The 15,745-nt window shown below is 41.6% G+C and overlaps 1 protein-coding gene across 1 annotated transcript in view; it reads right to left on the reverse strand.

The window, feature by feature from the left end:
- LOC139359287 (E3 ubiquitin-protein ligase KCMF1-like) overlaps positions 1-7,637 on the reverse strand; it is a 34,996-nt gene extending 27,359 nt beyond the window's left edge. The window contains 2 exon segments of the mRNA XM_071081910.1: positions 1,823-1,987; positions 7,613-7,637. Of these exon segments, the coding sequence (XP_070938011.1) occupies positions 1,823-1,987; positions 7,613-7,637 (190 nt within the window).
- Positions 7,638-15,745: the final 8,108 nt, after the last annotated feature.

Below are 15,745 nucleotides of genomic sequence, written 5' to 3' on the forward strand. Positions count from 1 at the left end.
TACCAAAAATACAAAAATTTTCTGGGCATGGTGGCAGGCACCTGTAATCCCAGCTACTCAGGAGGCTGAGGCAGGAGAATCGCTTGAACCCAGGAGGTGGAGGTTACAGTAAGCCGAGATGGCGCCATTGCACTTCAGCCTAGGCGAGAAGAGTGAAACTCTGTCTCAAAAAATAAATAAATTAAAAAAGATTATAGCATGAAACATTTATATATTTTCTTACAATGTCTTCTAATCAACTGTGGAAACAACCTTTTTTTTTTTTTTTTTTTTTTTTTGAGCTAGTGTCTTGCTTTATTGCCTAGGCTGGAGTGTAGTGACACAATCAGGGTTCACTGCAGCCTCAACCACCTGGGCTCAAGTGATCCTCCCATCTCAGCCTCCCATGTAGCTAGGACTACAGATGTATGTGTGCCACTACATCCAGCTAATTTATTGTATTTTTGAGGGGTAGGTGCAGAGACAGAGTTTTCGCCACGTTGCCCAGGCTCGTCTCAAACTCCTGGACTCAAGTGATCTGCCCATCTAAGCCTCCCAAAATGTTGGGATTACAGGTGTGAGCCACCACACCCAGCCAACAATCTGCTTTCTGGTCATTACAAAAGTTATTACTGCCAGGCATGGTGGCTCACATCTATAATCCCAGCACTTTGGGAGGCCAAGGCAGGTGGATAACTTGAGGTCAGGAGTTCAAGACCAGCCCGGCCAACAAGGTGAAACTTCACCTCTACTAAAAATACAAAACAATTAGCTGGGCGCGGTGGCACACACCTGTAGTCTCAGCTACTCAAGAGGCTGAGGCACGAGAATTGCTTGAACCCAGGAGGCAGATGCTGCAGTGAGCTGAGATCTGGCCACTGTATTTCAGCCTAGGTGACAAAGTGAGACTCTGACTTTAAAAAAAAAAAAAAAAAGCTATTATTTGTGTGTTAATAGCAAGAACAAAAGACAGACCATATTTCTTCTTTACTGAAGCACTCTTCTATTTCATACCTTGTCAGTGGTGTGTATTTCTGAATGGTTTTTTTAAACAAGTAAACTATGATTAAGACGAACAGACAGAATTACTTGGTATATAAAAGTAAGGCTGGGTGCAGTGGCTTATGCCTGTAATCCTAGCACTTTGGAGGCCGAGGCAGGTGGATCATGAGGTTAGGAGTTCAAGACCAGCGTGGCTAACATGGTGAAACCCCGTCTCTATTAAAGATACAAAAAATTAGCCGGGCATGGTGGTGCACGCCTATAATCCCAGCTCCTCGGGAGGCTGAGGCAGGAGAATCTCTTGAACCTGGGAGGTGGACGTTGCAGTGAGCTGAGGTAGCGCCACTGCACTCCAGCCTAGGAGACAGGGCAAGACTCCATCTCAAAAAAAAAAAAAAAAAAAGCCGGGCATGGTGGCTCACGCCTGTAATCCCAGCACTTTGGGAGGTTGAGGCGGGTGGACAGCCTAAGGCCAGAAGTTCGAGACCGGGTCTGTTCAACATGGTAAAACGCTGTCTCTACTAAAATACAAACAAATCAGCCAGGCGTGGTGGTGTGCGCCTGTAATCCCAGCTACTTGGGTGGCTGAGGCAGGAGAATCGCTTGAACCAGGGAGGTGGAGGTTGCAGTGAGCCAAGGTTGCGCCACTGTATTCCAGCCAGCGTGACAGAGTGAGACTCCATCTCCCAAAAAAAAAAAAAAAGATAAGATTTATTTCATGTTTAATGAATCTGGGGCCTCATGGTATGCTGCTGGGGAGTTTTAGAATACTTCGCCTTTCCTTCTTCACACGTACATACAATTCTAAATGATGTAATTCATTAAATTTTTAATTACTTACCAAAATCTACCCTTGTTAATATGCACCGCATTGGGTGGTCAGTTGTATGCCTTGTCATTGCACCACTTTCATAACAAGACGCACAAAGATCGTAATCGTAGCAAATTAAACACTTATATCTGTGACCTCGAAAATTTCCTTTTAAACATGCATCACAGCTGACACCTATAAAAAAAAGAAATATCTTTCGTTACCAGTTATAGAGGCCACTCTTGATTTCATTTTTATGAATGTTTCAGGTGCTCATTTAACCCCACATATCCTTTCCAAAATGACTAGAAATGACTTAGTAAAATGATATGGGAATTTTTAGCCATGTGCTGGATTCATTACTCTGATTTATATACTCCAGATGAAAATAATTTAAAATGACTGATACAGGCTGGGCACGGTGGCTCACGCATGTAATCCCACTACTTTGGCGGGCCAAGGAGGGTGGATTACTTGGGGTCAGAATTCCAAGACCAGCCTTGGTCAACATGTTGAAACCCCGTCTCTACTAAAAATGCAAAAATTAGCTGGGTTTGGTGGCGGGTGCCTGTAATCCCAACTACTTGGGAGGCTGAGGCACAAGAATTGCTTAAACCCAGGAGGTGGGGTTGCAGTGAGCTGAGATCGCGCCACTGCACTCCAGCCTGGGCAACAGAGCAAGACTTTGTCTCCAAAAAAAAAAAAAACCAAAACCAAAACCAAAACTAAAAGCAAACAAAAAACCACTTAAAATTAAATAAAGTAAAATGACTGACACAATGTAATCACCCTTTTCCCCCCTTAAAAAATGCCTTGATATAGGCCAGGCATGGTGGCTCAGGCCTGTAATCCCAGGACTTTGGGAGGCCGAGGTGGGCGGATCATGAGGTCAGGAGATGGAGACCATCCTGGATAACATGGTGAAACCCCGTCTCTACTAAAAAAAAAAAAATACAAAAAATTAGCCGGGCTTGGTGGCAAACACCTGTAATCCTAGCTACTCCGGAGGTTGAGGGAGGAGAATCGCTTGAACCCAGGAGGTGGAGGTTGCAGTGAGCCGAGACCAAGCCACTGCACTCCAGCCTGGGCAACAGAGCGAGACTCCACCTCAAAAAAAAAAAAAAAATTTGATAAGCCAGCAAGAAGGTAAAAACCAAGATGAAGAGGGACTGGTGACTGACTGGAAGCACTAAAGAGGGCTTTTCACAATGAGGGTATTTGCCAAAGCAGGTAAAAATCTAAGTTTAAGTTCCACAGCATTATAGGACAAAGGCCTACTAAAGGTGGGATAATTAACAGAAGATTCCTCATAAAACCAAGATCCTAATATACTCTCACAATGCATGGGTGGGCTAGAAATCCTCCCTAGGAGATTACAAAAATTACCCTAGTGAAAGCCCCCTGCCCTGGGGGCACAAAATAACAACAAAAAGCCATAACCACAAACCAGTCCTCATGGGTTTATAGCCCAAATTCTATCAAATGGTTCCAAAGACCTTGGGAAGAATTTTAAGTGGTCTTAAATTAGAATTGACAGCAAGCATCTGGCATATATTAACATCCAAGGAATAAGTTCATAATTTAAATCATAAAATACAGAAAAGCAAAGCACCATCAGAAAGAACTAGCAGGAGCAGCAGAATCAGTCCCGAGTTCGTATCAGAACTGGATATCAAATAATTCTTAACCTGTTAAAAGAAATAACTGGGTGTTGTGCCTAACACCTGTAATCCCAAGCACTTTGGCAAGGCAAGGCAGAGGGATGGCTTGAGGCCAGGAGTTCAAGACCAGCCTGGGCAACATAGAGAGATCCTGTCTACAAAAACATTTAAAAATTAGCTGGGCATTGTGGCCTGTGCCTGCAGCCCTAGCGACCAGAAGCTGGAGGAACGGGAGAATGGGGAGTCACAGTTTAGCGGGTAGGGAGTTTTGAAGTCTGGGATAATGGAAGAATTCTGGAGATGGACAGTGGTGATGGTTCCAAGAATGTGAATATACTTAATGCTACTGAATTGTACACCTAAAAGGGCTTAAAATAAATTTTATGCTATGTATATTTTACTGTAATAAAAAAATATGCCATTTGCAACAGCATTTTTAAAAAGTGCCTCTGAATAAATCTAACCAAAGATAGGTAGCCTTTTATGAAGCATATGAGTAAAAATGTATTCAAAGACACTAAAGGACTTTAAAAAATACAGATACCAACTTCATGGACTGGAAGGTTCATAATAAAATGTCAACTTATTTGTAGATTCAATACAATTATAACTAAAATTTAAAAAGAATTTTTTTGTGGGACATGGTAAGCTGACTCAAACGCTGATGGACAGTCAAGATGCTCCCAAGAAAAACGAGATAGAGGGACTTGTTTTATATATATATATAGAGCTACACTAATAAATAATAAGTAATACAATAACAAATTATAAAGCTATAATAACTATAATAAGAAGGAAAGGCACCAGCATAGAGACAAACTGGCCTATGGAATAGAATGGAAAGCCCAGAAGCAGAGGTTGAAATCTGTTTTACCACAGCAAGGTCACTAAAGAACACTGAGAAAAGAAGGGAGTGGACAATAAATAGTGCTGAACAGGTGATTATCTACATGTGGGGAAAACAGAATTAGATCTCTTCCCCATATCCCGTACACACAAAAAATCAATTCCACATGGTTTAAAGACAGATTCAAAAGAACAATGAAAAATATCTCTAGAAGACCATATACAATATTTTTATCAGCCTAAAGTAGAAAACAATTTCTTAAATCTTTCTTTCTCTTTCTCAAACACACACACACACACTCCAAATCAAAAAGTAAGAGATAAATCCAACTATGTTAAGAGTTTGTCTTGGTCTTTTAACAGCCTACACTGATTGGAAATACAAGGCTCAGAAACTGGTGATATGTACAATACACATGACAGACAAAAAGTTTGGTATTCAGAATGCATTCTGAACTCTTACATATCAGTAAGTAAATGATGAACGCTCAATAGAAAAATGGAGAAACCTGTCAAAGGGCACTCAAAGAACAACAAACATAAATGGCCAGTAAACATATGAAAAGACGCTCAGTCTCATTAGTCATCAAAGAAGTGCATGATTAACATCATGAGCTAGCATTTTACATTTACCAAACTGGTAAGAAACTATAAGTTTCATGATGTCAAGTGTTAATGAAGATAAAGGGCAGCAGAAGTGCTTATACCCTGCTGGTGGGAGTGTACGTCAGCACAACCACTTTGAAAAATTTCTTCATATTTTAGTCAAGTTAAACACATATACCTCCTATGATATGGTAATTTCACTCTTAAATACGTTCCCAGGGGGAATCTTTTGTCTGTGTGCCCCTAGAGAATGTAGAAGAATGTTGACGGCAGTTTTTGTAACTGAATTTTAAAAAGGCGACTCAGGGACCGGGCGTGGTGGCTCATGCCTGTAATCCCAGCACTTCGGGAGGCCGAGCGGGCGGATCATGAGGTCAGGAGATTGAGACCATCCTGGCTAACATGGTGAAACCTCGTTTCTACTAAAAATACAAAGAAAAATTAGCTGGGCATGGTGGCGGGCGCCTGTAGTCCCAGCTACTCGGGAGGCTGAGGCAGGAGAATGGCGGGAACCCGGGAGGCGGAGCTTGCAGTGAGCCGAGATCACGCCACTGCACTCCAGCCTGAGCAAAAAGTGCGAGACTCCGTCTCAAAAAAAAAAAAAAAAAAAAGACTATTCAGACTCAAAAGCTCAACAGTTCAATATGCACAGAATGTATTGGAAAAAGAATGAATCAAAGCAACAGGTAAGAACATCTGCCTCAGATGAATGAAAAAAAGTCTCAAAGAATACATATAGTATAAAGTTGAAAACCAGTATCTAGTTTAGGAAATCAAACATGTAGTAAAACTATAAAAGGAAAATGAGGGAATGATAAAATTTTGGTCAGTGGTTCCCTCTGGGGGTTAAGGGGATGAGGAGATGAGTGTGTGAAGCTTTTAGGGATCTTGAAATGTAACATTTTTACATCTGGCCAAGAGGATCTGTAGTACCATTCTTCTCCTTTGCATTTATTTTATGAAAATTCTCATATATCCAACCAATATTTTATTTTTAAAAGTTCTTTCCTTCCTTCCAAACAAAAAAACAAAAAACAAAAACATAAAGCAAAGCTGGAATTGTTTACAACAACCTTTGGGCTGTCAGTTCAAGGTGGAAAACCGGAAAACTAACATAGTTTTGGCAGACTGTAGATTTTTTTTGAGACAAGGTCTCACTGTCACCCTGCCTGGAATGCAGTTGCATAATCTCGGCTCACTACAGCCTCGACCTCCTGGGTTTAAGCAATCCTTCTACCTCAGCCTCCTGAGTAGCTGAGACCACTGGTGTGTGCCACCATGCCCGCATAATTTTTGTCAGGATGGTCTCGAACTCCTGGACTCAAGCAATCTGCCTGTGTCAGCCTCCCAAAGTATTAGGATTACAGGCATGAGCCACTGAGACTGGCCTAGGTTATAGATTCTTAATGTTTGTTGAATGTTTTTATTAAAAAACAAAAAACACCAAAAAAAAAAAAAAATCAGGCCAGGCACAGTGGCTCACGTCTGTAATCCCAGCACTTTGGGAGGCTGAGACAGGCAGATCACAAGGTCAGGAGTTCAAGACCAGCCTGGCCAACATGGTGAAACCCCATCTCTACTAAAAATACAAAAATTAGCTGGGCGTGGTGGCAGCCACATCCCAGCTACTCGGGAGGCTGAGGCAGGAGAATTGCTTGAATCTGGGAGGCAGAGGTTGCAGTGAGCCGAGATCGCGCCATCGCACTCCAGCCTGGGGCACAAGAGCGAGACTTCTCCTAAAAAAAAAAAACAAAAGCAACCACCAAAAAAAACCGAAACAAAAGGCCGGGTGCGGTGTCTCAAGCCTGTAGTCCCAGCACTTTGGTAGGCCGAGACGGGCGGATCACGAGGTCAGGAGATCAAGACCATCCTGGCCAACACGGTGAAACCCCGTCTCTACTAAAAAATACAAAAAACTAGCCAGGCGAGGTGGCGGGCACCTGTAGTCCCAGCTACTCAGGAGGCTGAGGCAGGAGAATGGCGGGAACCCGGGAGGCGGAGCTTGCAGTGAGCCGAGATCCGGCCACTGCACTCCAGTCTGGGTGACAGAGCAAGACTCCGTCTCAAAAAACAAACAAACAAACAAACAAACAAACAAAAAACCGAAACAAAAAAAATGGAATTCCCTGTTATTACTTAGCCATTAACAATAACCACTTAGACAAATCACTTAATGTTCTCTGCTCAATCTTTCTTCATCTATGAAGTTTGCTACGAGAATCAAATGAGGATTAAAATATATGAAAGTCCTAAATTCTAAAGTGGTAATATTAACTTATTCAGATGCAGTAAGATTTTTTTTTTTTGAGACAGAGTCTCGCTGTGTCGCCCAGGCTGGAGTGCAGTGGCACGATCTCGGCTCACTGCAAGCTCCACCTCCCGGGTTCACGCCATTCTCCTGCCTCAGCCTCCCGAGTAGCTGGGACTACAGGCACCCGCCACCTCGTCCGGCTAATTTTTGTACTTTTAGTAGAGAGAGGGTTTCATCACATTGGCCAGGATGTTCTTGATCTCCTGACCTCGTGATCTGCCCACCTCGGCCTCCCAAAGTGCTGGGATTACAGGTGTGAGCTATAAGATGATTTTATTACTTTCCTAGAATACAATTTGATCTTAGTACTATACAAAACCTTTTAAATTAGTTTTCAAAATATCCTTCGAGATCCTTGATCTCAAAAGCTGCAGTGAGACTCCCTAATCAACTTACAATGGCAGCCAAATGATGGCATCATAGTGGCAATTTTTCAGCAAATTCAACAAATATTGATTATCTAATATGTAATATGTTTTAGATGCTGAGGATATAGCAATGAACAAAACAAAGCCCTGCCCCCAAGAAACTAACATTTAGTGCGTGAAGACAAGCATAAAAATAAAAGTTGGCTAAGTGTGGTGGTGCGTGCCTGTAGACCCAGCTTCTCAGGAGGCTGAGGTGGGAGAATTGCTTCAGCCCAGGAGGTCGAGGCTGCTGTGAGCTATGATCATGCAACTGCACTCTAGCCTGCAGACAGAGTAAACCCTGACTCCAAAAAAAGAAAAAATGTTGCAGAGCATGGTGGAAGTAAGTGCTATGGAGAAACATAAACCAGTGAAGGACAGCTGTGGACAAAGAAAGTATTACTAAAAAAGATACTTGAGCAAAGAGACGGAATACTTAAAAATTTGCTTATTCAAAATAGCTTCCAGGCCAGGCGCAGCAGCTCAGGCCTGTCATCAATACCAACACTTTGGGAAACCAAGGCGGGCAGATTGTTTGAGTGCAGGAGTTTGAGACCAGCCTGGGAGACATGGAGAAACCCCGTCTCTACAAAAAACATACAAAAATTAGCCAGGTGTGGTGGTGAGCGCCTGTAGTCCCTACTACTCAGACTGAGGTAGGAGGATCACTTGAGCCTAGGAGGTTGAGGCTGCAGTGAGTGGAGATTGTGCCACTGTGCTCCAGCCTGGGTGCCAGAGTGAGACCCTATCTCAAACAAAAACAAAATAGCTTTCATGCATGATGATGCTTTAAGCACAACACTGAAAATAATGAATGTGGCAGGGGGGGAATACCTATGATACCTATTTAGGTTCACAAATGAAAGTTTAATATGATGGTATGATGGTATAATAATATTGACAAACAATTGTACTGTGAATTTAGGTGCCAGGAAGGTAAACCCAGCTCTGAACTTTTTGGTGTGTAGCCTGACATTATTCTGTAGGCCTGCCTTCTCTTTCTAGGTGGGGATGCCTCCTGGCAAGTATAGATGAACAAAGCTTAAGGCAACTGTGCATGGTGATATTGATAAACACTGTATCTTTCAGTAAAAAGATGCTGATACTTATCCCTTGCTCACTCTACTCTTGCGATTTAATTCAAAGCTACCTAAATGGTTCACATAAGGGATAGGGGGTGGTAGCCTCAGGCTTCACTTAAACCCAGCTAGAGTTCCGTAACTGTAAGCCCTTTAAAAAGGAAACAGGGTTTGTTTGTTTAAATTTACTGTCTATTTGCGATGAAATCATTTCTGTAATATATATTGTTTAGCTTCTCAAATACTGAAAGGCCTTTTATGATTCAAGATCAGTATTTCAAATACAGATACATCATACATATTTATAAAATATTTAAGTCAAACTTTAGGTAAGTTTACAGCAGGGTTTCTTACAACATAAGATTCACTTTATTAATAATCTCTGTGGCGGCCGGGCGCGGTGGCTCAAGTCTGTAATCCCAGCACTTTGGGAGGCTGAGACGGGGGGATCATGAGGTCAGGAGATAGAGACCATCCTGGCTAACACGGTGAAACCCCGTCTCTACTAAAAAAAAAAAAATACAAAAAACTAGCCGGGCGAGGTGGCGGGTGCCTGTAGTCCCAGCTACTCGGGAGGCTGAAGCAGGAGAATGGCATGAACCCGGGAGGCGGAGCTTGCAGTGAGCTGAGATCCGGCCACTGCACTCCAGCCTGGGTGACAGAGCCAGACTCTGTCTCAAAAAAAAAAAAAAAAAAAAAATCTCTGTGGCAGGCATGCTACAGAGGGTTTTTTGGTGATTAGCATACTATGAATAAGAAGTTGAGGTAAGTAAAAATGTTTTATAACATACAGTTTTTCCATATAGTCTGCTATCATCCTTTCTCATTGTTTTGTGTACGAAAACTCTGTCCTTTAATTCCTTCTGTTGTCATAAACTTGTTGAAGTTACTATTTAATTTGATAGAACATTCCATACCACCTAAGTCTCTAAATAAAAGTATACAAGCACAGACTTTTTCAGTTTCTCAATAGTAGCCCATTGTCCGCCTTAGAATGACTCTCACTCAATACAGAGGACCTCCTAAGTATATCTGTCAGAATTTGTATCATTTTATGACACAGATGAACAAAACCTGCTCCGCTACTGTCAACTACAGGTAATCGAACGTTCCTATGGGAGGAAATAAGCTAGCTCTTTGCTGCAGTCCCTTGGTTAACAATAGTGATTCTACCTGGTATCAGGAAGTCGGAGAAATCTGAAACAGAACAGATACATGGCATAGGTAAAACTATCAATTCCTTCACAGGAAGAATGAAGTTGCTTCTGATGAGGTATCAGTACACTGTATTTAAGATATTAAAAACTCAAAGTTCTGGCTGGACGTGGTGGCTCACGCCTGTGATCCCAGAACTTTGGGAGGCCGAGGCGGGTGGATCACCTGAGGTCAGGAGTTCAAGACCAGCCTGGTCAACATGATGAAACCCCATCTCTACCAAAAATACAAAAATTAGCTGGGAGGTGGAGGCTGCAGTGAGCCAAGATCACACCACTGCACTCTGGCCTGGGCGACAGAGCAAGACTCCGTTTTTAAAAAAAATCAAATCAAAGTTCTGAAAAGTATTATAACAGAAACAAGAGTTCAAATATTGTAAAATAATGCCTTGAGAGGCAAAGCTGAATAACCACTAGTTGTCTAGATAGCACTGATATCCATTACATTAAAAAACATTTAGGTTTCATTTACCTTACACTACACATATTCTGCAAAAACTGAGTTAACCAAATAATAACATGTGCAACCCATTACTGCATAATCTAGCTTAGTCACGGCTGGGCACGGGGGCTCACGCCTGTAATCCCAGGGCTTTGGGAGGCCGAGGAGGGCAGATCACCTGAGGTCAGGAGTTCCTGACCAGCCTGGCCAACCCGGCGAAACTCCATCTCTGCTAAATATACAAAAATTAGCCGGGCCTGGTGGTGCGTGCCTGTAATCCCAGGTACTCGGGAGGCTGAGGAAAAAGAATCATTTGAACCCGGGAGGCAGAGGTTGCAGTGAGCTGAGATTATGCCACTGCACTCCAGCCTGGTAACAGAGCGGCACTCCGTCTCCAAAAAAAAAAAAAAAATCTAGCTTAGTCATACTGTGTCATAAAGAAGTTGAGAAATCACTAGTTTGTAAAATGGTAACTTGGACAAGCTACATTATAAGGTTAAGGTGTTATATTTGTGATCCCCCATCCTTTCTCATTGTTTTGTATATTTAGAAGTTCTGGAAAACAAACGAAAGCTATGAACTAAAATTTTGAGAAAAGGATGCCCTCTAGTGGGAACACTTTTTTTTTTTTTTTTTTTTTTTTTTGAGAGGGAGTCTCCCTCTGTCGCCCAGGCTGGAGTGCAGTGGCCCAATCTCAGTTCACTGCAAGCTCCGCCTCCCGGGTTTATGCCATTCTCCTGCCTCAGCCTCCGGAGTAGCTGGGACTACAGGCGCTCAACACCTCGCCCAGTTAGTTTTTTTTTTTTAATATATTTTTTAGTAGAGACAGGGTTTCACCGTGTTAGCCAGGATGGTCTCGATCTCCGGACCTCGGGATTGGCCCGTCTCGGCCTCCCAAAGTGCTGGGATTACAGGCTTGAGCCACCGCGCCCTGCCTGGGAACACATTTTTAAAAAGCCACTGAAATAATATGTAGTCTTTTCTTTCTTATTTAAAAAAAAAAAAAAAAAAAAGGTTTCTAATATTCGTTTACAGCTTTTTAAAGGAGAAAAATCTCAGGTTGGTATACCTTTTACTTTTTAATAAAATTAGTTTTTAGCTAAGGAATAGAGAGTTGATGGGAAAGAAAAGGTCAGCAAAGGGCAAGTTACCTTCAAGAAACACAGGGAAAAAAGAATACAACAGGAAGTCGACCTCATCTGGAATTTGAAGGCCTTGGATTACACAGTACTTGCCATTGACAGCCAATTTTGACTTCTAGCTACCACGTGATGGGGCGGGGGTGGTGGAGAGAGGGAAGGCCTCTTTTCTACTTCTGTGAAATGTCTGTGTATTGTCTCTTCAAGGCCCATGCATCTCTCCAAGTGTGACTTTTTGAAAAAAGGGTATGTATCATATAGGCTGTATCATTTTGATGCTGAGAACTGCACAAAGAACAATACTATTAAATGATAGACCATCTCCAAGAAGAGACTCTGCATTTAAGCAGTTGAAAAATTGTGCAACCCTTAGAAGAGGATCTCAGATGAACACAAAGCCAAGTAAAAAAGATGAGCTAGGCTGGGCACAGTGGCTCATGCCTGTAATCTCAGCACTTTGGGAGGCTGAGGTGGGAGGATCACGGAAGGTCAGGAGTTCGAGACCAGCCTGGCCAACATTGTGAAACCCCGTCTCTACTAAAGATACAAAAATTAGCTGGGTGTAGTGGCGGGTGCCTGTAATCCCAGTTACTTGGGAGGCTGAGGCAGGAGAATTCCTTGAACCCGGGAGGTGGAGGTTGCAGTGAGCCAAAATTGTGCCAGTGTGCTCCAGCCTGGGTGAAAGAGTAAGACTCTGTCTCAAAAAAAAAAAAAAAAAAAAAAAAAAAGACAAACTATAGTATAAGTAACTCAATTAAAAGTAGAAGTAACCAGAATTATTTTGCTTAAAGAAAATGGTCAAAGGATACTTCCAGATGTGAAACTGCTGGAGGAAGGAAATCTAAGACAAAGTTTATAATGCTTCATAAACTGGGAGCCTACGTCAAGAATGGAGAGTTTTTTCATCTTCTACTTAAGAATCACAGAGGAAATATAAATCATCCCTTGCCAAAACAAAAAGAAACTCTCCGATTTGTCTGTGTGTTTTTTTTAAGAGCTTTCCTTAGTTATTTTTAGAAATAGGAAGAGAATAAAAAGGTATATTAAACATACATATAACTCTATATATGCGTATTTTTTAAAACCTATGCCCTGTGTTTAAGGGACAGACTCAAGAGGAGAAATGGGGTATTGAGACCCATTCAAACAGACTCTTCAAGAGTAAACCTATAGCTAAAGAGATTCCACAGCAGAGAAAGAGAAATGAAAAACGGGGAGAGCATGATCCAGAAGCAAGATCCAGAAGAAAGAGAACCAGGAAGCTCAGTAAGTAGGTTTTGCCATGTGTACTCCTCACACAGTAGTCTTACTTGAATGAACTATATGTTCATTCAGCATTTAAAACATTTAAAACAACCCTTTCTTACTGGAAATTGGCTTTTCTACTTTTTTTTTTCCAGGTGGAATTCTGCGAGTTCTGTGATACGTAACAACAAGGAGAATCCACCCATCCTTTCATTATTTATTATCTATTATATGCCAAGATACAGCAGTGAACAAAAATATTTGCTGAGGATACAACAGTGTATAAAAATTCTTGCCACACGGAGTTCCTTCTAGTGGTTTAATAGCAAGTTCCTTCACTTTTAATTATGTACCTAATGACTTACATATATTACTTTGCCAATCTTCACAAAGTCGTGAGGTAGGTGGAAAGTGATAAAACTTCTTTTGTGGCTATAGCTGATTTAAAGCTGGTTCAAATCTGCCCAACAAAGTGAATAGAAACATGGGTGAAATACTGTATTTAAAGAGTTCTTTATGAACTTTGTGAAAGACGGAAGATTAATTCATTTCTAAAAGTTTTCAGTATAGAGGAACTTGGTCCTCTCTGGAATAACTGATTGGTTTGCCTGATTTTAAAGAACTGATCTACACTCTTTTATTTGTTCGTAGAAATGCATCCCTGTTTTGAAAACAGAAACTTATCTTAGCAACAATGGACTTGCTCATGAGTGAGCTTAGGAACAGCCTTTCAGAGCCTCTTATCTGGAAATAGAGAAGCTTCTATATTACTCAATCTACTATTATACTCTGCCATGATTAGAGCTGTTTTCTGACTCATAAAATGAAGGAAGAGGGTAAACAGTGCCTGGGACAATGTGGGAATTCAATAATATCTATTGAATGAATGAAGTAAATGAAAAGAAGGGGATGTTTTCCTAGGGTAATTAGATAAGAGCTCAAAAAGAGAGAAGGGAAAGGGGGAGGGGATTAATGTGTGTCTATAACAGACTTTTTTTTTCGGAGATGGAGTCTCACTCTGTCGCCCAGGCTGGAGTGCAGTGGCGCTATCTTGGCTCACTGCAACCTCTATAACAGACTTCGTGATGTAAGAACTACTGAATAATGAAAGTAGAGGGGGAAAAAGAAGGCCCTGAACAAGTACTTGTTTTCTATAGCAGAAAAAACAATTAAGTAGATAAAAATGCTATACCAAATACCTCCAGGAGTAAGCCACCAGGTGGCAACAACAGCCCAGGAGAACTAGGTCGCAAGTTTTAACAGGTGGTTAGTGGGAAACAGGTTTTGAAGAAATGAATCCTGTCAGCCATGGTTTTGTGATAAAAAGTTTATATGTAAAAACCAAAAATAACGCCGGGTGAGGTAGCTCATGTCTGTAATCTCAACACTTTGGGAGGCTGAGGCGGGAGGACTGCTTGAGCCCAGGAGTTTGAGACCAGCCTGGGCAACATAGCGAGACCTCATCTCTATTTTAAACACACACACACACACACACACCCCAGTATTTCCATATACATTTGCAATTCAGTTTAGTTGCTTTAAACAATGCACACTAGATAGAAACTGCTCTGTTTTGAAAAGTCTGCAGACAGGTCTGTGGGAGCAAGGCAGAGAGAGCTTGGTTTAGGCTCCAACTTTCCCCAAAAAAGAGCTCTTTTAAGGGAAGGTGATGATTTTTAATCTGCTAAAGACTTAGTCACTGAACTGTTGATTCTTTTACAGATGGATAAACGGAGGCACACAGGCACTAAGTAATTTGCTCCAAAGGCAGAGTCATTAAGTGGCAAACCGATGATTAAGGGTTGCCTACTGAAGCATATCTTTTGATAATAATCTTTTTTTCCCCGGAAGTAGATGCCTTCAGAACTGTATTTATTACGATATGGAGATATATATTTCATGCCTTGTTTATTGTTTTTCCCTTGACTTATTTTTTAAGAAGATTCTTCCAATTACCTAACTTCTCTGGAATGAAATCCTGAAATTGAGGAATTACTCTTGAGGCAGGTGCTTATAGATATTTATTTTCAGAGGTTTATCACCAAACAAAGCTCTACTTAAAGTCACTATTTTAAGTTCTTACTCTAATGTAGTGTTTTCTCAACTTTTTGAAAATTACAGATACAACTTACAGGCAATGCAAAAGACTATGTACTACTGGGCATCGAAAACAGAGTCTAAGAGTTGTTTAGAAAGCCTTCCCATCATATACTTGGCTAATAATGTATGCACAGCAACAGGTGACCTCTGGCCTGAAAAGACACGCTACATGTAAGAGAATAATGTCATTTCAAACAATGAAAGGGGGGAAACACATTTAATGTCTCCCCTCCCCCACCCCACTTGCTCTGTCGCCCAGGCTGGAGTACAGTGGCGCGATCTCGGCTCACTGCAACTTCTGCCTCCAGGGGTCAAGTGATTCTCCTACCTCAGCCTCCTGAGTAGCTGGGATTACAAGCGCAGGCCACCATGCCTGGCTAATTTTTGTATTTTTAGTAGAGATGGGGTTTCACCATGCTGGCTAGGCTGGTCTGGAACTCCTGGCCTCGAGATCCGCCCACCTCGGCCTCCCAAAGTGCTGGGATTATAAGCATGAGCCACTGCACCCGGCCTAAACACTCTTATACTGACTTTCTGCAACTGTTTGAGGGAAAGGAGAACTGGAAATCCTTAATGTACCACAAGATGTATAAGGAGGGAGCAGAAAACATACTGTTTGCTAAATTTTTTTTAATGTTATCTAAACTAGAAATGTCTGCACATGTAATTGTGACAGATTCCCAGTCAAGTAAGGCACATGACAGCTCCTTGTATTGAGGCAGGAAAAGATCTGCCCTGGATCTGTATTTTAAGACCATTTCTCATTGACTTAACATTACTATTTCTAACAACCAAAATTTTTGAGCACTTATAATACCCACTTAGTGCTTAGAGCCTAAATGGGGAATAAGGATAAGTAAATAAGCATTTAAAACAGTATGAAGACTAAGGGATAGAGGTCTA

The sequence above is a fragment of the Macaca nemestrina genome, chromosome 17 (genome assembly GCF_043159975.1).
Source record: "Macaca nemestrina isolate mMacNem1 chromosome 17, mMacNem.hap1, whole genome shotgun sequence".
Lineage (NCBI taxonomy): Eukaryota > Metazoa > Chordata > Mammalia > Primates > Cercopithecidae > Macaca > Macaca nemestrina.